Source organism: Aquila chrysaetos, chromosome 2 (assembly GCF_900496995.4).
Source record: "Aquila chrysaetos chrysaetos chromosome 2, bAquChr1.4, whole genome shotgun sequence".
Lineage (NCBI taxonomy): Eukaryota > Metazoa > Chordata > Aves > Accipitriformes > Accipitridae > Aquila > Aquila chrysaetos.
Window position 1 is genome coordinate 10,358,190 of NC_044005.1, and position 23,148 is coordinate 10,381,337.

General features: G+C 46.1%; 1 protein-coding gene and 1 long non-coding RNA gene across 2 annotated transcripts in view; one reads left to right on the top strand and one right to left on the bottom strand.

Moving 5' to 3' along the window:
* Nucleotides 1-7,785: 7,785 nt before the first annotated feature.
* LOC121233859 lies at nt 7,786-22,457 on the bottom strand. Its single transcript, XR_005934143.1, has 4 exons — nt 22,204-22,457; nt 9,595-9,924; nt 8,006-8,113; nt 7,786-7,884 (listed from the first exon to the last, which is right to left on the bottom strand). It is a non-coding gene; the product is annotated as an uncharacterized LOC121233859 (long non-coding RNA).
* The window catches only part of LOC115350204 (protein AHNAK2-like), a 78,865-nt gene continuing 63,516 nt past the window's right edge, over nt 7,800-23,148 (top strand). The window contains 1 exon segment of the mRNA XM_041129285.1: nt 7,800-7,995. Within this exon segment, the coding sequence (XP_040985219.1) occupies nt 7,941-7,995 (55 nt within the window). The 5' untranslated portion in view covers nt 7,800-7,940.

The window sequence follows — 23,148 nt, forward strand, 5'->3', positions numbered from 1 at the left end:
ATCTATCTAGGTAATGCATGTCACCCGGGTAGCTAATAGATCGTTACTTTTTTGGCTGGTTAATGGAGGAGCACTGATCTGACCACTGTGGAAGAAGAAGTCTTTCTGCACTGATATTTTCTCTTCAGCTGGGAAGAGAAGATTGGAAAACAGAGCTACAGAAAACTAACAGGGTTTAGATAACCAGTGGGCTTTTTTTCCAAGCTCGCAGTACCTCTTCATAGCCCAATGAAAATAACAATGAAAAATGTGTCCTTGTGAAAGAGAAGAAGTTTCTGTAATTGATTTTCTGGGACTCAAACGGCTGAGACAGAAGGAGAAAAATGAACTATCCTTATAACTGGACAAGTCAGAGTGTGCAAGTAGTTTCATATAAAAATGAAAGCTTTGATATAGTTGAGGTTGATATATTTCACTCAGAAACATTCAGATATATTTCAATGAACCTTTCAAGGTTTTTTTAACAGAACACTAACTAAAAGAGTGTTTCTGGGTAAACTGAGCCATTACACCTGTTTGTCTCAAAAAAGAGGCCTGAAACTGAACATATTTTACTAGGAATATCTGTACTACACTTTTGCATTACCATAGTTTGATGACAGTGCAGGAGACTAAACTGGGCCTAAGGCTGTTCCATGGTTTACAGCAGTGAAATCTCTTCTGCCCAAGCTTTGATCTCTGCCTAAAGGCTTATCAGGAGGAGGCTAAAAGCAGAGAGGGGACTGTTGTAAAAGGCACAAAGAGCAATAGTAGAAATTCTCCAAAAAAAGTTGAGGCACAGAGGACCCAGTTACATCAACAGCAAAAGCTGATGTCTTTACAAGTAATAAACATGGAGAGGGTCATTCTCTACAGTCTCTACTCTGTCAGCCTGAGTCAGATGCTGAACTATACTGAAAAGTCCAGTATCTAAATGGCTTTGAACAGCTGGTCAGTGGAGCTTGGCATAAGGAATGGCTGAGTCAGGACATCAAAGCCTGACCCTACAGAGTCTCACTGGACACTGCATATTTTCCTCCTCCCTTGCCCCATGGATGTGCCGATACATACTCACATGCATGCACCAAATACACGCACAGAAAAAAACCCCAAAACAAACAAATAACAAGATCCTGGAAAATCAAGACCAATATTCTGGAGTCTTTGCTCAGTCCAGCAAAGTGGTGTGGCCCCAAGTAACTAAGGCCCCTGGAAAAGATCTCAGGCTAGAGAAAAAACAGCAGTGTAAACAGCTGGCCTAAATTTTCTTAGAACAGTTCCATTTTCATGCATCTGGACTGTGCAGGCTAAAGGCCAGTGCACCTGGGCTCCTTCAGCATCAGAGAGGCTGCAGCAGAAACCACGTGGTGTCTCGCATCTTCACTTTGGATGTGCACAGTTCCAACAGCTGAACAAATCATGGACATACTTAAAAAGGAGGGATGGGGCAGGAAGAGGAAAATTGAGAAGGTCTTTTTTTATTTCAGGCAAAATATTTTAATTTTTTCTATCTATTTTTTCCATGCACAATTATTAGCTTTGCCTGCCTGTAGGAACAGTTTCAGGCAACTTCTAAACTTGCTTCTAAGTTCTCCATTCTGTTCTTGCAGTACTGTTCAAAGTAGCAAGACTACAGGATGGCAGAAATGAGTGACACCCATTTGGCCCCAGTGAGCTGTGTTGCCTTACTTTCACATAGCATTTGTGCCAGAAAAGGTTTGTGCATCTGCGATGAGAGCAGCTCTCTAAGCAGATTTTTACCTCGGGGAAGTGACTAGCTGGATGTTACCAGCAGAGATTGTATAACTCAGCAGATCCCAAATCACAAAAGCCAAGTGGGAGAAGTCACTGGAACTTGTCCATGCCACATAGACTAGAACACCTGATGATCTAAAAGTTAAGTAAAACGTCCTAGAAAAAAAGCACAGAGGCAGATATGACTGATAAGACAATAGGTAATTCAGGAGAAGTTGCAGGATCTTGCAGAATCTCAAATAGCTGAACTGGCCAGAGCATAAATCTAAGCAGAAGACATCTTCAAATAAGAATGGGCGCACTTCAGGAGGCCATTGAAAGGGAGCAGGGAGGCACTTGGTGGACCTTCTGTTGGACATGGCAGCGTGAACATGTTTCCCAGGACAACGCAGCTCCCCACTGGCCCTAACAGACCTCAGTGGAAAAATCTCCTGCCACCCATTTTCCATGTTTGCCCATGCAGTGGCAGCACCATCTGACGAATAATCAGGAACTGAGGATCAACACTAAAGAACAGAGGGACTTTCACTTTGAGGGGGAGGAAGATGAGAAGGAGGAGAGAGGGATCAGGGCCTTCACAAGAGCAAGGATATTAATTTGGCTGCTAGAGTGCAAATGCAGAGAGGAATGTAGGAATCGAGGCTTGGAGATAGTTGTGCAACCTGGGAAGTTAAAATGCAGAGTGACAGTGACATCCGGTCCCGTGGAAACGAAGGAGCTTCTCCCACTTCAGAAATGTGCTGTTGCAGAGCAGCTGGAGGGCTAGAGAAGACACTGCAAGTCTCACGCAGCCGGCCCCCCTGAGAACAGATGCCGGTGGCTGATCGGCCTTCCTCCAGCTCGAAGTTTCAAAGGCACTAGCTATGTTCCCCACATTTTGCCCATGTATTTGAGGATCAGGGAGGCATTCAGCCCCATTAACCTTTGAGTGGTATGAAAGCTGCAAAGCAAGAGGACAGCTGGGATTCTTCCTCCCATACATACTGTTGCTGACCTATAGAAAAGTCATCTGAATGCACCGGTGCGTGGAGATGTGGTGAGGGCTGACCCAGCCGACACTTGGAGAAATTGCTCAGGATACCTCCAGGAAGTAGATTTCTAGCCCCTACTCTCCGGTACTATTTATATTTTTGGCAAGACTATGTTGTTACTGTGCAAACTGACGGGCTGGGGGAGGAGATCAGGTGTGCCGCAGCCAACACCAGCCGGCAGCCGGTCCGTGCCCTGCTCTCACCCTGCTGTTGTGCTCCTGCGCAGGCTGCCCTCCTCCGACAGCACGGAGGGAACGAGGTGTGCCGGGCCAGAGCCATAAATCCTACTGGAAGAGCCTTACCTGTGAAACGAACTAGATCACACATCCAGAGAAGGAATTACTGTTGCTATCCAGTAAGCGCGTACAGGGAGAACAGAAACACAAGCGCCCTTGAGGAGCTGTCTTCACAGGTGCTGCAGTGTTTGGAGAAGATGAACTGCAAGGGAAAGAGGAAATCAGACAAAAGAAGTAGGAATGAATGTAGAAAAATAAATAAGCAGCTCAGAACAATTCCAATCTACCCATTATTCCAATTGTCAAGATCCAGAACAGATGTGCTGACCAAGCTTTAACAATGTAAAACTGAAACTTCTTTGGCTAGGTTCAGTTGTCTGAATGTAGGCAAGTGGTGCTCTCTGAGACGACCAGGGTATCCTGCCTTGCCTTGGCTGGCCTCTCTGGAAGAAGACAGTTTATCCCGGTCCTGTGTCACACCTGCCAGCCCCATGCAGATGTCTAGGGGCCCTAAGGTGGCTGGATGGGCACTATGCACCCGTGCACACGCAGGGAAACGGAGAAGCTGGACCAAACCCATCCTGCAGGCTCCCTGTGCGGTAACGTAGAGGTGTGTGCTGTGTCTTCAGCTCCCAGCGCTGGAGATGGGGGAGGAATCTCCCCTCAGAGGTGCATTTCTCTTTCCAGGCACTGTAAAAAGATCCTTGAAAATTAACTTACACTGTACATGTCCCTCTTAGAAAACTAAAGACACTTCAGTTATTCCCTTAGTCACGCAAACATACTCCTCCCCAGTACCACACTTTTGGGTCTTTGTAGACTCAGTGGGAAGCAAAGGGTCCAGAAATATCACACCACCAACCTCCTTCTGATAGGTAATGACTTTGCCTCTCTCTGGGACATTGCTCAGTTTGTGGCCTGGTCAGGCCTTGCAGCTCTGCCATACCATGGCCAACTCAGCCTGGTCTAGGGGACTAAAGTCACGACAAGCAGGGAAGGGATACGGAGCAGCGTGGCTGCACAGCAGATGGAAAAAGGCCCCCGGACAGGCAGTTTTCCCAAACCACAACCCACCGGGGCACTTTCACCAGCGGCTGCTCTTCCCCTGCCACAACCCTTCTGGGGTACGCAATGTCACGAGAAAGGTCTAATATTGTCTTTTTTATCTTATTCTTGTTTGCAGCCCCCGAGGGAGTGTCAGCACATTGCGATTGCTTTTCCCTATTCTTCTGTCGTCTGTCCATGTTTCCATGACACGCTTGCCCTGAGGCCACCAGACCCAGCTGCCAGCCCTGAGGGCATCTCCACCTGGCTAAACATAACGAGCAATGCAGAGAGGACCTTTTCAGAGGATGAGACATTTGGATTTTACAGAGAAAGGGCATGCGCAGAAAACTGTAGCATTAACTCTATTCACAGGTTGAAAATGCTTGCAGAGAGCAGCAGGAAGGCTGGCAAGAGCCTAGGGAGGACAGCCTGAGCTTTGTCCCTGAAGAGGTTGACCGGCGGGTCTCTCTATGTGGTTGTGCAGCTACAACAAACCAGCAGCCCGGCTCCACGTAGCCGGCATGTGCAAACAAAACATGCTGGAGTCCACTAATTGCAGCTCTGTGTGTGCTGTGCCGTGTCCAAGTCCTGGTCCCCTCCATCACCGCCTCAGGCAACCCCATGTTTCAGCAGTGACTGGACTGTGGTGACACCTGGTCCAAAGGCAAGGAGCTGCTGATTTCTCGCCATTTCCTTCATGAAGGGGCTGTCCCTTTCCCTTCATCTACATTCAGGAAGACTCTGTCTCACGGAGTGCATTCAGCAAGCAAGAGGCACAGAGCTTTCATAATGGCCTCAAGAGAAACACTTTCCAGACCCAATGCTTCATGTTTCTGGTTCTTCTGAGATAAGGAAGATGTGAATCCAAACCCTCACCCTCGCAAAACAGACTGAGAACCGAACCCGGACCATCTGCATGCCAGGAGAGTGCTCCACGGACTGGAGTGTTATGATAAAAGTGGGTACCACCCTACACCACTGCAGGTGGAGAAACCCTGACCTGCTAGTGTGGATAAAGTATGCTCCAAGGACACCTAACAAAACATTTCTGGAGATACAGCGGCTCAGCAGGCTCAGAATTCCAGGTGGACTGAAATTCACCTACAGGACAGCTGTGGGCACATGTGGAAGCAGATGCAATCCCTGAGCAACACAAAAGAGATACCTCCAGAGTGTATTTGTGTTCGATATTAGACAGCAGCCCAAGCAGAGAGCTGGGGTGCTTGGCAGCACAGTGCTGGACTAATTTCTGCACACGTCATGCTTCAAGCTCTGAAACCTCCTTTGAATCTAGTCCCCAACTATGGATCTCTTCCAGGTCCTGCCCAGGTACTTCCTGTGCCGGAGGGTGACATATTGGTGCATTCCTTATCGTGCACACTTTCTGCGTTTTACAGGAATTCACTACCGATATCTGAAGCAAAAATAAAGCTAACCCAAAAAAGAACTGCTACAAGAAGTATTTTGGCTTTGTAGATGCAAACACGTGGCTGAAATGAGTAAATAAGGGGAAGCTTCCAGCTGAGCTGTTCTCTGTGTGTGTGTGTGTGCGTGTGCTTGCATCTTCATTTTTACTCGTACTGTTGTCATCTTCACTAAATATTTTACTATGTTCAAAAGCATAATTTTTAAAGGGCTGTCAACAGTAGGAAACAACACATGGGTTTTTATTTCTCTGCTGCACTAAGAATAATTCGCTTGTCACATGCCACACCACTCTCCTGATCAGCTCATTCTGCAAATAGAGATAAACCACATCCTATGCGCACAGAGAAACCCTGAGTCACCTCTCTATCTTCTGATTCATCTTCATGTTTGAGCAGCGACAAGCTGGGGGCCTTGGACTGGCTCTGCTGTTCAAGGATTTATGCCATCAGGAATAGGTAGCAGAACATAAAGCTTAAGAATATAGTACTCTAGCAAAATGTTTATCAACTGGCACTACTGCTCCTACCCAAGTGGTGTCTCAATAGACCATGCTGAGATGGTGAAAATCCTCTTTTTAAGTCCTTTTGAGTTCCAGGTGGGTGTAAGGGACTCACACAAGCAGAGCACTTGTGACCTTACACTGCCACGCTATAGTGAAGGCTGTGTCTGTCACAGGCACTGGCCCAGCACTGTGGCAGTTGGTTAATATGGGCTAGTGTATTTAACACAAACTTTGGTCTCATCTCTTGATCCTCTGCGGTAGGTCATCTAATCACAGGCATCTACAGTCCCACAGACACCTGCCGTGGCATTCCTCTCACCTAACTGTGGGTAACTGAGGGGTAGGTCTCTACACCTAAGCTTGGTATCTGGTCTCCCAGGGCATTTCAAGGGGTCAAGGGTCTACAGTCATGGAGTCAAGACTGTAGGTTGCATGGTCCATACAGACAGTGAAGTCAAGAGCACAGTCTCTTAACAACCACATACGGTTGGATGACTACAGTCCTTTGACTACAATGGGACACAGTGTGTAAGCTTTTATTCCATAGACATCTGAAGCCATGGGAGTTGAACCCTAGCCTCAGAAGTCCACAGACCCTACTTCTGATGGGAGTCGGCTCTCCTATGCTCTTCTAGGCACCAAATCCCCACAGTCCTGGCTGGGCCCAGCTAACTGGTGTCATGGGGGTTATGCTCATTAAGATGAAGTAAGGGTTAGGGATGATCTAAGACGGATGGCAGAAGCAGTACAGCCACACTTGTTGCCTTCCTTGTCATAAATGCCAAGGAAGCCAACTCTAGCATGAAGCCTTGAAGTCCCTTCCTACTCTGTGCTCCTTACCAATACCACTGCAATACTCACAATCAGAGGTGACAGTATGGGCAAATTCCCTGCCTTTAGCAGCACTCGCCTCCTGGCTCACACTTGGTTGCTCTCATTTTCGCCTCAGGTCCCACTAGGATCAGGGAAACTTGTCCCATTGATCTCAGTGAGCACTGGATCAGACCTAATGCACATTCTTGTACAGCAGCTGGTTTTGGTCCCACGCTAGTTGCATGCGGAACGGGCAGCATGATTTCCATGTTTTGTAAAAATTACTAATGAAAGGCATAGAGGGGCTTTGGGATTTTTTTGTCTGATGCGCCTTGCATAAATGTCTGAGCATTATCGTAAGTACAATGCTGAAGATCTACGTATAATTTATATTTTGCTGGGTTTCACCCTTGATGGTGTCAAGTAGCTCGCCTCAAACTAAAGTTCATTCCTAGGATGTGTCTCGAGCCGCTTGCTTTGTTGGGTGACCAGGGTTTAAGTGTGTGATTTTTAAGGATTGGCAGGTGAGCAGGAATCCTTCTGCTGGCTTCGGGGGGGTTTGGATCATCCCTGCCTCGCAGGGTTAGGGAAAATCCCGGGGTCTGCTCCCCCTTCTTGCACACCTCTCTGCGTTCTCCCAGGGCAGCATGCAGAAACGTTCCTTGCCATTTCTCCATCCCAGGGGCTCTCCTGGCTCTCTCCATCACTGGGAGGCTGCTGAGCTCTCCGTGTCAGCTTGCCCTCTCAACTGGAGCTGAGGGAGCGCAGCAGCCAATCGGGCAGCCGGGCAGCCCGGGTATCCTTCATCAATCTCCCTAAGTGTCTTCGGGCTCTGCTAGGAACATCCACATCACTCCTTTTCTCCCTCCGCAATGACCTGAAGCTCCAGCTCTGCAAGCAGTGATCAGTCAGGCATAATGCAATGCAGAGCAGCCCGGAATAATCTGGTTGGCATCCAAGGATGTATATTCACCGAGAGGCTAAGGAGTGTGTCAGCATTTAGTTTCAGTCTAGCTGCACTTTTCCTGCAGCACAGAATCACAAAGTCTCCGTCTCCTCCTCTGGATTGGGACTCATTCTGCACTGGGATCCTCTGAAAAGACAAAGTTTTCCTCTCTTGTTATTGCTGTACCACCATAATCTACCAAGATGTGTGACTGCTTTCATCTAGTTCTTCCTAACTGGCCAGGATCTCCAGCCAGTGGTGGGCTTACATTTTCTATACTTTTCTGTATTCTGCTTCTGCTTTTCTGTGCTCTGCTAGCTGCGAATCAACCTCCGAGGCAAACCCTGCAGCTTCTAGGGTGTGGCTTTCTCTGATGCTGCATGAATCAGATAAGGAAAAATAGAGTTAAGAAAAGCCTGTCGTTACCTCCTCTAAACTTTCCTCTGTGGCTGCATTATGTTGAAGCTAAGCTTTAGGAAGCCTTTGACTTTGTGTACAAATTAAATTCAGTTGTGTCTAAATTAACTGTTTCGGGTTGCATGCCTTAATTCACATGCTTGCCCTTCATTTCTCATAGCGATTAGGAAGCGACGAGCAGGATACAGTGCATGATACAATCTACCTGGCATTTACAATAGCTAAAAGCTGCGCTGTGTAGTGTATGTTTGCAAATTCAAGGTGTCCTATGCTCTGTATTCAATCTGTTGGCTGAACAATACAGCACTCTGGAGGAAGGGCTTTTTTTCCTGCGTTTCCCTACTGCAGAGCAGAAGGAAATTAGCAATTTAACCTCTTTTTTAAAGGGGAAAATATACACATTTTAATATAAAATATTGCTGAAGCAGAACAGTGATGATTGGAGGAATGACTCAAAAGAGTAATGAAAACCAGTTCTTAGCTGGCAAAAGCGTATCAATAAATTACAAATCTGCTCTTTAGTTTATGTACAGATTAGCCAGTTTTAAAATAAGCAACTCGTAGTCTTAAGGTTGTGTCTACAAAAATGCCAAGAACCTGAAATTTCTACAGTATCTTTTTTTTCCTTAAAATATACAAAACCTATGTTTATCTACATTCTGCAATAAATTTCCTCACTATTTATTCTGGTAGAAGAAGTTATAATCTACAAAACACAGTCTGTAAACATTTTGATAGCCTAAAAGTGGAGAGCTTTTTTTTTTTTCAAATATGCCTGATTATTTCTGCTTTTCTTTTGTAAATAGTTTAGGATTATATTTTCCACAACAATGGAAAGTCAGAAATTGCTTGTCAGACTCCCAGTCATACAAAGTAGCATCTTATTGCTTAAGTTGCCTTGTTGAAATCGAGGAGACAACTCAAGGAATAAGTCACTTCTCTCCACCCAATGAAAAGATACAGTCCAACCCTCTGCTTATTACCTGGTGTTTAGATTAAGTAAATGCATTGGTATAAGGTTATAGAAAATATTTTAGGACTACACCCAGACAGTAATTTAATATGATTTACTCGAAATATACTTGATTTAAGTTTTGGAGGAGAGATATTCTTTCATAAATTTGACTTTTTCAGTAGTATCATTTTCTTAATGTTTGTCTGCCTGCACAGATTTACTTGTTTAGCAAACAAACTAGTTATGTGGCTCTTACTATTTTCCACATCAGAGACGCTGTTGGGACTTCTAGGTGCTACCTAACAGAAACAAATAAAAACATAACACTAACAGAGCCCTCCAAATAACCATCCTCCAGGCTTTCTCCACTGATTAGCAAAAAGGTTTGAGGTTTTTTTTTTTGCTGAGGAAACAAAATGCTCCCATGTCATGAACATGGGTTGTTCTCTCTCCGGTACCAGCTTTCTGGTGGTGTGAAAGGACACTGCGGTGGGTCACACGCAAGGGGAGCATCTTCTGCACCGGGTCATGCCACGGCACCAACCGGACCCTGGTGCCTGGCCTGGGAGGTGCAGAGCGGGAGCGGGGCCGTGGCGCCGACAGCAAGGTCCGTGCTGGGAAAGGACGTGGCGGGGAAAGCCGGTTCCACATGAAACTTGACAGGCATCTGTTTTCCAAACAGTTATTGCTGATGTTTCTTGGCAACGGGTTATCATCCTCAGGGGTCAGGGTGTGGCAGGGAAAAGCAGGTCTGTTTTTCTCAGACAGGTAGGCTGGCTGGCTGCCTGGGGCATGTGATATGCGCTTGAGAAAGCCTGCCAAGAGCAGGAGAAAGAGAGAAGTAATATTAGCATGGTGATGAGGCAGGCTCATCTGAACAAGGGTGGGGAAAACCGCACCACGAATCCCACATCAAGAAGCACATATTAAATCCCTTGTTTCCTCCACAGCATGGAAGGAAGGCTTGTTAAAAATAGGCTCGTTTCGTAAGCTGCTGTCTCTGCTGGCTATATTCATCTGCCCTTGCTTTAGCTGGCTGTCATGATGACACAGGTGAGAAACAGATAAACAAAAATTTGCCAGTTTTCTTTATTAGCCAGGCAAGCACAAGCACGCACTCAGATCTGACATCTGGAGGATGCCGGGAGCATTTTGCAGTTGTTGGTGAACACCAAGACAATGTTTTCCATGGATAATTTTTGAGTCAGAACAACAAATAAGTAGGAGAAGAGAACGTCTGCATCAGCAAACTGTGGCAATTGGCCAAATCCCAAAATATAAAGGTCTTTCTAACACAAACATTTTTTTAAACCTATTCTTTAGCTTGCTTGGGGAGTGATCTAAATGCCCAGAAATTAATGGCAGTCTTTAAAAGACCCCATTCAGTAAGACACTTGAGCAAGTTTGCATGGCCTCCTGATTGCCACAGGGTTGGAGCACAGGGTCAAAGCAAAACGTATTTTAGGACTTTGCCAAACGGGCACTTGAACTGCAACGTTGCAGCTTCTCAGCTGCCAGGTTCATCTTTGTGCTGTGTGAGAACAGCACAAAAGTGGGTTCCTGAGATCAGCCAGAGCAGTGAAAGTCCCTGGGCAGGACTCCATTGCAAGCTGGGACATCCAAAAAAACGCTAAAAGCACGGTGACGTCCCTTCTCCTCTGTTCTTATCTGTGATGCCAAAGGCATGACGAGGGCTGGGTGTCCATTCTGTCTCACGAGCTGCGGAATATGTCCCACAAGTTTTGAGGATCCAAAACAAAATGCCAGCTGAGCTGCATTTTTTCTTAGAAATATTTTCTCAAGATGTTTGTCTACGAGTTGCAACAGTGTCTACTCCAGCCCCATTACAAGACAGAGATAAACAAAACCTGTAGGAGCCAGACTCCCAGCTCGGGCGAGGAACACCCTCCCCGACTCTCAGGGGAGGCTCTGACTTGACATGCCAGCATATTTCATTTTCCCTCTCTTTACTTCTTTCAGTGAGTATGATGTTAAAATGACACAAGCCGTTTCAGTTTCAGCAGACACTCGCTGTCTGTCCAGCAATGCTTCCCAAATATATGCTCGTTCTACCCATGGTGACACCAAAATAACTGTGGTGCCAGCACAGACTGAAAGGGAATCTGATTCATCTGCTCTGGCAGAGAGCTCCCTGCCAGCACCGTGAATCAGGCTCCGTGAATTGCATCCCTCTGGCTTCTCTCTGTTCTCCCTCCCTCCAGAGTCATCTCCTTGCCTCCAGAGTTTTTATTTTTGGTTATTAGTTTCACACTTCTATTTCCAATGGGTACGCATGGGCCCTTCGGTGACATATGAGCACCAAGTGGAAAAGAAACATCAGCGTGACAGAGGCCCACAGGCAACAAGGCTTTCTTTGTCCATCCACTGTGCAATAAAGTGTATTGCTGTTCTCCGTCTAACTGCAAGACACGAGGATGGTATGTACCCGTTAGAGGCATAGCACATTGTGTTTGCCACAGCTGCTGATTCATGCGAGGAAGGGACATACCCTAGGAGCAAACCAAAACCAGCTGAAAAACGTTGATTTTTCTTTACTGCTGCATTGCAAAACTTCAAGGAGGAGGAAGAATTAATAGAGATCTCCAGTCAGCTTTGGTAGAGCGCTTGTCCCTTAGCAATTTGCACTTGTGATGCGTTTGCCCAGCAGTTTGTGCGCCGTCTGTTTCTGTCCAAGGCACTCTGGCTGCTCCAACCTCTTTTCCAGGGCCCTTGTTTCTGTGCGAGAGGTGGAGGAATGCAAAGCAAAGGCCAGCGAGAGCCCCCGCCAGCGAGGGCCTCCGGGGCTGCTGCTATTGCTACTCGCTCTGATGAGGGCTGCTGCTGCCAGAGATAAATGACACCCCCGGTTCGATGTGGGGACTTGCTGCCAAGACAAACCGTCAAACAAACAGCCAGGCTGGGCTTGTCCATACAGAGGAGCGGCTGCAAAATAAGCCTGGATCTGAGCCTGCAGCACACACGGTCACCCAGTGCCGGTGTCCCACGCAGACGGACCTTGCGTTTCCCGGGAGCACAGCTCCGCACACCTTGTCCCAGGCACAATCCCGTCCCCGGTGCGTCTTTCCCGTAGCGTCTGCCAGCGCAGCCGCCACGGGTAACCTGAATCCCTGGGGTGCTCGGGGCTGCGTTATTTAGCAGTGGGATATCCCCATGGGTTTTTGGTTGGCAGTGAGGTTGCAGGAGGGTTATTTTCGCCCTGGTCTGACTTCGAGTGCACCTTTGGGGATGATGTGGCAGTGAGGAGGTGCAGGGGAGGGGATAATGAGGAGCTCCTAGGGCCAGTATTGCTGTCAAAGAAAAGGCACACGGAGCTGGTCCTCTGCACGAGGGAGCTTCCTCCACCTTGGCCGGCCCATGCTAGAGCCCGTTCATCCTAGGAAATGAAGGGCACCAATCTATCAAACACCAAAGGAATATCCATCTCTCAAGGATATATCCCTGCCTTTATGTCAACACAGACAATTACATAATTATATTCAGTTATGAGACACAGATGAGTTTGAAAATGCCTACAGGATCCTGATTTTTCTAGGCTTAACCCTATGTGCTTACTACTAGTAGCTACTGCTACTAAATAGTAGTATCTATGTACCAAAACTTACTGGTGTAACAGCTTCATTTTGTGTCGAAGTATCTTTGGGGCCATAAGGGTTGCACAAGTGTAACCTTTCATTCCTGTTTCTCCATTAGTTTGTTCCTGCTAGCCCATGTGCCTGCACAGAGCCTTGCCGTGGGGATAGCAGCCAGGTCTGAGGTTAAAGTAATTAGTCCTGGCTGGGCTTGCAGGGTTTTCTTTAGTACAATTGCACCATTAGATTTCTATCAGCGTGAGTTCCTCTGTCAGAACAGGCTGAAAAAAAATCTGTCCAGTTGTTAAAATCACTGTGGGAGAAATATTAGTAAATTTATGCTGGTAAATTAACTGTAAATTATAGCAGGCACTCTTTTACCTGCATTTAATGCCGCATTCATAGAATACATAAGAAACAAGAAACAAAACTGTTTCATCTGTCCTTCACTGCCACAGGGCTTTCCCTCTCATCTCAACACAAACTTTTTGTAATGAAACACACAGCTGGGGTGGACCAGCAGATTAGCCCAGTGTTAGAACATGATGCACACCTGTGCACCAAGAAAAGAAGAGGAAATAGCCCTATCACCTTCACCTTTTTCTTAGGGCAGAGAAGGTAGATGAACTGCATAATCTGGGAAGTTTTCCAGACTCGCTTTCTATAATTTTTAAAGTTCACAACACACAGCATGAAGCAGAATGCTTTAAGCTACTGTCGCATCACACGTTGCTCAGGAGAGGTGCTATGAATGTGGATGAATACAGAACAGATCAGGTTCCCCACGCTTTTGTTTTTGAGGTCTGGCAGTACCAAAGCAGTGCTCGGCTTGGACTGATGATCAACAGCAGTAAATTGCTTTGGGACGCAGCAGTAGCGTGAAAGCGGTAAACCCACCCCAGACTGCCGAGGGACCAGGCAGCCTGCTGCCATGGGCTGGAAGAGGAAATGGGATAGCCCCCAGTGAAGCCAATGCTATATGGGGTGGTTTCTCCCAGACATTCATATCCAAGTTCCCTCTGCCTCTATTTAATGAAACAACAAGAAAGGATTCTTCCACAAACCCCAAATTCGATACAACCGTGCCATGGAAGACTCAGCACTTCTGTGGCACCCGTTTTTCCAGTGGGATCAACGTTCTGGTAGGACAGGGACAAGAGATGGGGACTCTTCTGTTGACTCCTATTGCTGACTGTGAGGTAATAAAATCTATGGGGATTTCACCACAAAGCCAGGTTGGACCCTTGGTATGTGCCTTTGAGAACATTGCTGCCTTCTTGGTGCCTCACCCTGAAAATGATTACCCTTGTCTTTACTGGGCTCCTATATTTAATTAATGGCTGAAAAGCATCTGGAGAAGGTTGAAGTAGGCAAATTATGCAACTTAAATCCAAGTCTGATGATTAGTATCACCTATTCCCAGACTACAGTCTCTCTTTGATATTGGGAACAACAGCGAGAAAGATGCTGACGATGGTGACATTGGTTTTGGCTCTAGCTGATGGAACGTACAGTCATCTCGTATCTTATAAACCCAACTACACCAGCAGATTTACTCTGGATTCACACTAGTGTGACTGGAAGAGGTAGTTGGACCACAAAAAGCTTTAGTAAATGGGGGTTAAAGCAATGATTAGGAAAACAAGAAGGATTAAAACAGAAGGTATGGAAAAAGATGAAAAAGGCGAGTCTCAGCAGCAAAGTGTGAAGGAGCGGATCTCAAGCTGTTGTGAAGTATAGAGCAAATGGTGATCTGGCCCAACAGTCAGAGTTTCTGAGCCTTCAACAGCTGTTCTCTACATTACAGAGAAAGGCCAACAACCTGATGAGAAGGGAGAAGCAGGGTTGGGTTCCAGTCCCTACTCAGATGAGGAGGAGCAGGAGAAAATATGAGACTTGGAGAGCCACACAGATCCTGCATCACCAGAAAGGCAGCAGCAGCAGCAGCATTAAAGGGAGGAGGAAGGAAATAGCCTAGGAAATCTTTGCCATGAATGATCATGAAATATGTCAAGCAACCTATAAACAGTCTCAGGGAGAAGCTAAATAACAAGACTTTTCTTACCTCCCTCCCTCCCTTCCCCTTTGTGTCCTCTCTTAATCCGGAGTGACCTTAGCAAAACAGCACAAGAATAGTTGGGCTCCACCTAATTCGGTCTAAGGATAACTTACCTCCTCCCTACCCTGTTTCCAGTTCTTTGCTTGACTTGTGCCACGTTTGTCTCTTACACTCTGATCTCTGTTCTGTGCCACTGCAGGAGTGAGTAGGAAAGGAGAAACGATAACCTTTTCCTCAATAAGCAGAGCATGACTGCTATGAGGGGGAGCACAGTGCCTTTGCTTGGCCACTGAATTAGTCAAGCAGAGGAAAAGCTGCCATTGGCGTGCCACTATCCTGATTTCCAAAAGGGAAAAATTCATAAAGGAGAATATGCTCCTCACCACCATCAATCTTGCAGTTTAACTGAACTTTAGCAAAATGTTTGCTGGGTTATGTAATAGAGATGGATTACAACAGCCTGCCACATGGCTGAAAACTGCAGTTTTAACCCCTGGACAGACTGCCTCGTGATAGATAAATATAAGCAACATCATGGGGTTGTAAGATTAGTCCAGCTCAGACAAACCTCTAAAACACAGTTTGAGGATCCATCTGAGAGAACTGCTGCAAACACCTGAGGCCACTTTTCCTCCTGACCTTCTTGGGTATGCACGGTCTTTCTGTCTCTCTTCTCACCTCATCTCCTCAGCAGTCTCAGAGCAGGTCCTCCCATTCCCCAGGTGCCTCTTTCTCAGGCTTCCCACCCTTTCTAGCTGCTGAGGACCCCTTGGAGATGTTCCCTTGCAGCCAGGGAGTTTTTTTAGTGTCATCCTCTATGCCCCAGCCACCCCTCCTGCAACTGCAGGTGTTGTTAATTACCTCACTATCACCTTAATTCAGTGACCCGTGCCAGGACTGGGAGCAAAGTTGTGGTAGTTTTGGCCGCAGAGCACTGCAGAAACCAAGGCACGAACCTTATTATGGTCATTAACCCCAAGCCACCGTCTCTTCTCTGATGTTGTTATGTGCATCAGCTGGATGAATCTGCCATAGGCAGAGCAGCACCTTCATTTTTCAGCATAGCTACAGCCTAGGCTTTAAAGTCTCTTTACATCTGATCAGCTATTATTTGGGCAGCACTTAAAAACTGGAGAAACTGAGTATTGTAGCTAATTAACTGAGCCAGAAAGACAAAGAACGTTTGAAACAGAAGAGAAAACAAACAAAGTCTTGGCGAGGGTTCAAAGGCAAGGGAGACTGGTTGCAATTTGCCGCTCAACACACAGAGAAGCTCACGAAGGCTTACAGAAACATGGGTGAAGGGAGTTGCCTTTGGGAAGACCTAGCCGTGAAGGGCTCACATGATGCGAGGCGGGGTTTGGAGCCGAAGCCGCCCCGTCCGCCCCACCCTGGGACCTGGGCCCATGAATGACCCAAAGCACCTCCTTCATCACGGTGGGGACAGCTGTCAGCCAGGAGACCGAGACCTGCTCACGGCTTCCAGGTAGGAGCTTACTTCTTGCAGCACAGCTCTCGTTGCCTCGCCTCGTGCTGCCTTGCAGTCGCTGCTGCAGACGTGCAGGAGGAGAGGTGGCTGGTGCCCTCGGGAAGATGCAGCTTCTTCCTTCTCTGATCACATACCACATCAAGAGCTTCTACCTGTGTGTTAGGTCTCTTCTCTCTCTTTTCCCCAGCTGCCGAGGTTTGAAAATCCTGCTGGATGTGTGCTAAGGTGATAAACGGGTTTTATTTCCATTCTCCTGGTACTGCTGTCATGACAAACAGAGGAAAGTAGGGTACCCCCTGTCCTGACAGAGCAATCAACGTGTACATTTGCTTTCTTTACAAACGCCTGCAAAATAGAGAGTGGCAAGGAGCTTCCTGAAATGGTTATGAATCATTGAACTTAACTGGCACCCACCCAGGCCCCCAGATGGGAGAAGAGGAGCTTTTTCTAAGCCCTTCCCACATTCTTGTGCAAATAGAAGGGATGAATGATCACCATCCCCAATGCCAGACAGTTTTCTGGGCCAAATTCACACACGAGTCTGAGAAAGCCAAGGGGAGCTGAAACTGGTGTAGCTCTCCCTTCCTTCCGCTTCTCGCAATGACTATATTTCATATGTTCAAATCCTTCTGGGATTGCTTAGACTGACTTTGTGTAATTATTTTCATCCTTGGATTAAACAGGCCAAATATGTAAGCTGGATCTCAGCTTGTTGAGATTTTATTTTACACCATATTTTGTCCCTTTGGCATATACGTTACACAGCAGCAGATTGGATTTAAGTAGTTTTTTCAGAATAAAAGTCTGTCTTTGCTTGAGGGTGTCAATTTTCTAGTAATTCTTGCTGCTCTATCTTGTATGGATACTTGAAAGGATCATGGAAAAGTCCTAAACCGGGCATCTACCCACGCTGGCTCTCAGTAAACACTGTCTGACACCCCTCCAGACTCAGAGCATGCACAGATTTCTCAGACTGGAGGTTAGGGGGGAAGGTGTGACTTGGTGCAAAAGCCTGTAACTACAACCTTATTTCTACCAACTGTTCTTGTCCTTCATTGCTTGTGATCACTGATGAGATGTGCAGATTCATGCACATGCCTAAAGTTGGGGGATATTCCTATTTTCAGATTAAATAGAGAATGGCACTCATTGAAATTAAAGACAAAAGGATACAAAGGCTGTGGAACCCCCAGGAAGGAGCAGTGGCTTTGAAATCAGCTTTTAGTTGCCTTGTTAGCTGCCAGTAGGTATAGAAGAAAGGGCAGACTTTCAGTGCATCATGCTATGGGAAGTCCTGAGTCCATCCTGCGTGGAGTGGTGCACTATTTATGCATTATGAAACATTTAACGTGTTTCATCTGCTACCAGGTCAGGGTCAACAGGTGCAGTCAAAATTAAAAACAGTATTTTTGATGTGCACCATCTTTCTTTCTGCTGGCAAAGTGCCACTTAAAAGCTTAAATCTTTCATGATTGAAAATTATTTGCTGAGCTGCCAGAGATTTCCAAGCTTTCCAGGGGAATAACAATAGTTTTGAAATTTCCAGCTGTGGGTCTTCTGTATGTTGGTCTTTGTTAACTTTTGCTGTGAACATTTGGGGTCTAAAATGGGAATTGTGTTGTCTGGCCCTCACTAGAGACACCTTGGCTAGAGAAATCTTACTGTCCAATTTCTACATTACTATTAATACATGCTCAAAGTCTTCCTCTAGGCTCTTCCCTATGAACTTGAGTGCTAGAGGATTTGTGAAATGCAGTTGCGATGGGCAGAAAAAGCATGAGGGGCAAATCCTAGCTACACAACTGAGCAGACTGTTTCCCACCAGGCTCATCTCTCCAAGACTCCCTTCCTCCTTGCTCCACACAATAAATTCCAGCTTCTTCTGCACTGCTGGTATCTGTCTCGAAGAGCTCAGGAGGTTTCCACCATGCTCCTTGTTCAGTCTAGGTGAAGATGTGGTCTCCTTGGCCAAGCCTTGACTAGGTCCAACCTGTACCTGAGCCTAATCCCTCCAGCAGGTATTGCAGTAATGTCTGCCATAGTTCTTGTCTGCTGTGTCCTCTCTCCAGCTCTACAATCTGTGGGATTGGTCCCAAGCAGGGGCTGATATGCTGCCAACCCCTCCTGCCCCAAGAGATGGATGTACTCAGTGGGGACATGTTTTGTCCAGAAACAGGGAAGTTTTAAGGCGGAACAAACAGGGCCACTGAACTAAGTTAGGTAGCTAAGAAAATCTTGCAGTGGTTGGGAAGGAAGGGCTGCTTCAGGCTCCTGTCTGTCTCATGTTGGCTTTTTCAGGACGCATACCCAACGGTCTCACCATCCTGGCTCTGGCCTGTTCTGCTCTGCCTATTGCCTGGTCAGTCTGGTCTTCATAAAGTGACTGTTTCTTAAAATTCATAGGTGGTCTTGCTGGTAAGGCTCTAGGTGACATCTGGTAGGATGACTTTTTCCTTTTTGCAGATCACTGGATGATGACCTTGAGCTGCTGATTCCCAAACCTGTTCTGGTTCGTAGGCACCCCAAGGGCTGTTCTGCAGTGCTGCTCTGTTATAACTTGTTCCCTTCTTAAAAGTCAAAAGCTCCCCCAGATTAAAAAAGTGTAAACTAAGAAAATGAAATATTAATGCTGTACCTGAAATGAATCTCTTTTCCAAGCTGTCTTTTAAGATCTCACTAAGGCTTCTCTGCTGTGCAGTTACCCAGGACCAATTCATCCATGCCCTTGCCTCTCTGTCTCACAACCCTTGGTCCTCCTCTCTCCAAGTTTACTGGAAAGTTAGGTGGGTGCTACAGAGTGCAAATAAATCTTCAAAGCTGTTGCTGGCATCCTCACTCTCCCTCCTTCCTCCAAATCAGTGCAGGGAGTTAGATTTGCAGCTTGGTTGAGATTTAGGCATTTGTGAGGCTGTAAATAAAACATTGTTCGAACTTGTCTGCAGCATCCATGGTCGTCTGGATTTGCTGATTTTGCACTAGGCTCACGCTGCTGTTTAAAAGTGAATTGACTGCCCTGTCTCATCTCTTCCTGGATAGCATGACTCACATTAGAAACCTCCTCATGGTTTTCTAATAACTTTATTATGGGGTGTGCACATACAACATCTTTTTGATGGTCTCGGAGTTTGTGAGATGTGGCTAGATTTTCACAGAGACCACACATGATATGATAATAAAACTGACTAATTGCGCATTTGGGATGTTTCACTCCATTCCTTTGCCAGTTTTAAAGTTTCAGGTTGTTGCGTGGGGACTTCCCGTTGCCTCCAAGGGCTTCTGATTTTCTGTGGCGCATGACCAGTTTGGAAATGGGGATGGTTAACGGGTCCTTCATTTCTTGCTGAAGAATCTTTAAGGAAGGAATAAAGTTCAAAATCCAGGAGAGGACATCCATTATTTTCCCCAGAGAAAAAATCCATTTCTCTTTGAGTGAGAATTCTATATCTGAATATAAACCGTGTTTCATTTGCTTTTCCCTGTTGAAATTTTGCTGTTCAGCAGAGGGATGAGAGAACCTTTTCAGCAAGGAGTGAGAGGATATTCAGGAAAGACAACCTTCAGCCTTCCTGCTGTGATTCCTTGGCAAAATGGGCTATAGAAATAGTCTAAAACAGCGAAAGAATAGTCCTAGGCCACAGCATTACAGATGTGTTTCCAGAATTAGTCTTGAAAATGCTGAAAGCAAGGGAAGCAGAAAGCTTGTGTTTGAGGAGGTCATGCTGGAAACACTGAGCACCCGATGCGAGGTGCTCAGTCCCTCCAGCTCCCTCCTGCAGCTCAGCAGGAGGCAAGGTGGTGACGTTCGTGTTTCTTACTGAACGCCTCCGATGAGAGGGGCTCAGAAAAGAGGGTGAAGGAGAAACTCTCCGAACCCAGCGTAACTGAAGATGAGAGGAGGAGGGAACACGAGACAGATCAAATCTGGTTAATTGCTGTTGTTATGCTGTTGTGTTTACGTGCTAGGCAAAATCTGCTCTGCCATCTTATCCCCACGTTCACAGGGGTAGAACACAATTGCACCTCCCTCCGCCATCAGCGAGAGCTGAAAGGCACCCGGGGAAACAGATCGGGTGAACGAAGTCTCACCCAGGGTGCACGTGCCATTTTTGCCCATGCATTTTTCGGGACTGAAAGACAAATATTGTTGTTAATAAGCTAAATTATTAGGCCCTGTAGTTGTACTTATTTCTACAGAACTACAACCCTACACCCAGTGAGGCCCATTTTCCACACAGCATGAATCACTTGCTCGTTTTTTGTGCTCGCTAGTTTCACATTTTAATTTTCCATTCCTCTGGCTTTCTTCATGCAGATGAATAATGGACCATTTATAATACATCAACAATATCAGAGCATACGATTATGGCTTCGGTCCATGTAATCCCTTTAGACAGTTCGCAGAGCACGAACGCCTGTCGTGCAAAGCCACATCCTATTTGCACAAAGAAAACAGAAGGGGATGCCAGCCTGGCAGCTTCTCTCCTCTGCCACTCGAAATAGCTCTCAGGAGCTGAGTCACGAAGTGCAGCCCAGAATAATGAGCGATTCCTTTAACCCAGGGACAATCATCAGCTGTGCTAACAATTACAGATGGAAATGGGCTTCAGGCAGTAGTTTATCGTAAGACCCGCTGAGCGCTTCTATTGCTGTAAATAAATGCCTGGGTAAACGTTCTTCAAGTCCAACTAAATAAGGCTGTGTAATCGAACTTTATTCTGTTGCACTAGGGGCTGAGCCTGCTCCTGCAACACGTAGCTGTGACGACTCCAGTGGGTCGCTGCGCAGAGGCAGCCCCGAGGACTGAGCCCGTGCTCTTTTCCCGTGGCACTGCAGGACCTGTGCTGGGTACTGGCACATTCAGCATCCTTGTCTTTCATGGATACTGCTTTAAGGGTAACATGCTTCTCTTCACGCATCCAAAGACCTTCATTAAGGACTAACAGATCAGACTTCAGCATGTGACAGATGCTAATTGCAGTTCTGCTCTTCTATTTCCTTATCACACCTTTTCCTCTGTCACGTATATGTTGAGTATTTGGAAAAGGAATAGTTTCCTGAAGCCAGGGTTTTGAGTTTGGAAACCTGTAGTGTTGGTGCTGCTTAACTGAATCACGCTATACATAGGATGCAGTCAGCAGAAGGTGACGAATCATGTGTCTGTGTAGTGTGAAATGGGAAGCCTTCGCAGAGCTGCTTGTGAGTTGTCACATGTGTTTGTTGCCCGAGTCACTTACATTACTCAGAAACATAGGGATGCGGCACGCGGGTCTGCCCCGGGGACGAGCCTGGTCCACGCAGGATCCTGCACCTGCCAGTGGGGCTCGGTGGGAGCTCAGGACTGTGTGAGCGGGAAGGATCGCCTAAGTGATGCCATAAGGAGCACTACAGGCATCCATTTTAGTTGCTTGAGCAAGAACTTAGCAGCAGGTAAAAACTACATTTAAAAAATTCCCCGGTAACTTCTGTCTTGCCCATTTATCCATAGGCATACTTATTTTAAATAAGCAACTTTTAAGGACAATTTTTCCCTTTTTTTTTTTAAAAAAGAAAGGTGTTTAAACAAAGCTAACATATAACTAAGCTGACCAAGCATGAGGTAGAAAACGGCAAAGCTACATCACCTCTCCCTTCTTTTTTGCTGTTGTATTTTTTCACTGGTCAATCTAGGTACTTCTTGGGATTCTTTTAATTAATAACATAATTTTCGGTAACTTCCTATTTGAAAAAAGATAAAGAAAAAGCTAAACTATCATTACTTCTTGATTTAGCTTTCCAAATACTTTAATGAACAGTGTGGAAAAATCTTTAAAATTCAGTTCTCCTCCCACTCCCCAAATAATTCCAAAACTGCCTTTTTTAGGAAAAGGAAAATTATTTTTTTTTCTTTACAAGCAAAGAAAGACTGAAAACACAAGCACTCATGTGAGATAACAGATTATGGAAGAATAGGACTCACTGCTGACAGTGTTCAGTTTGCTGTGCTCCCAGAGAAAGCACTCTTCTCTGCTCCTGACCCCGCAGCCATTTCAGGCTCTGCAGACTTTCTTCTCAGCCTGTGTTCACAGAGATTGCATCAGAAATCGAAGAGCACTTCTGCTGTCAAAACTCCACAGTATATATAATGTCTCCTCTTAAAAAAATGAGAGTTATTTGCTCTCATTTCATTGATTCCTATCTATGGGCAAATGCAGCCAGAACCAACATAGCACCGTGTACTCTGCAAGACTGAACAGAAACTTTGTTTACCATTAGCATCATTAACAAATTAGGAGGAATTAATTATTAGGCATTGGGTTTGCTTGTTCAACCGAGCAGTTGGCAGCTGAACTCAAAGACATTAGCGCAGTGGTGAGGAAAGTTGTTTTTTTTTCAGTATGTCACTGGTACCAGGGCTCCTTCCTTCCTTCTACTTTGCAAACAAATGCTACCTTGCTACCAAGTACTTCACTGGAACCTGAAGAAATCCTATTCATAGTGATCAAGCTGATTTTCTCTGTCAGCAGCATCAAATACAGTTTAGATTCAGTTTCTGGCTGTGCATTGAGGAGTCGGGCAGCTTCCGTACTAACCATCAGTAATATTTTACTCTTCTCTGGCACTGGCCTCCTGAAAGGCAACATGAAGTATTTCTCACCCCTGACTGAGGTCAGTTCCTGTTGTTCCCCCCGCCCTGTTTAGATGGAGAAAGTCAGGAATGAAGCATTAAAGGGCTCAACCTTGCTCCCATTAAAGTCGAAGGCAAAACTCCAGCTGATTTTAGTGACAACAAACAGGGGACGAAAAGGCCTGAATCTACAAAGCACTGAGATGCTAAGGTGCACCTTAATGCCCCGAGATTTCATTGCAAGTTTGAGGATGCTGAGAACTGCAGAGGATGAAGCCAACATTGCACCGCAAGCAC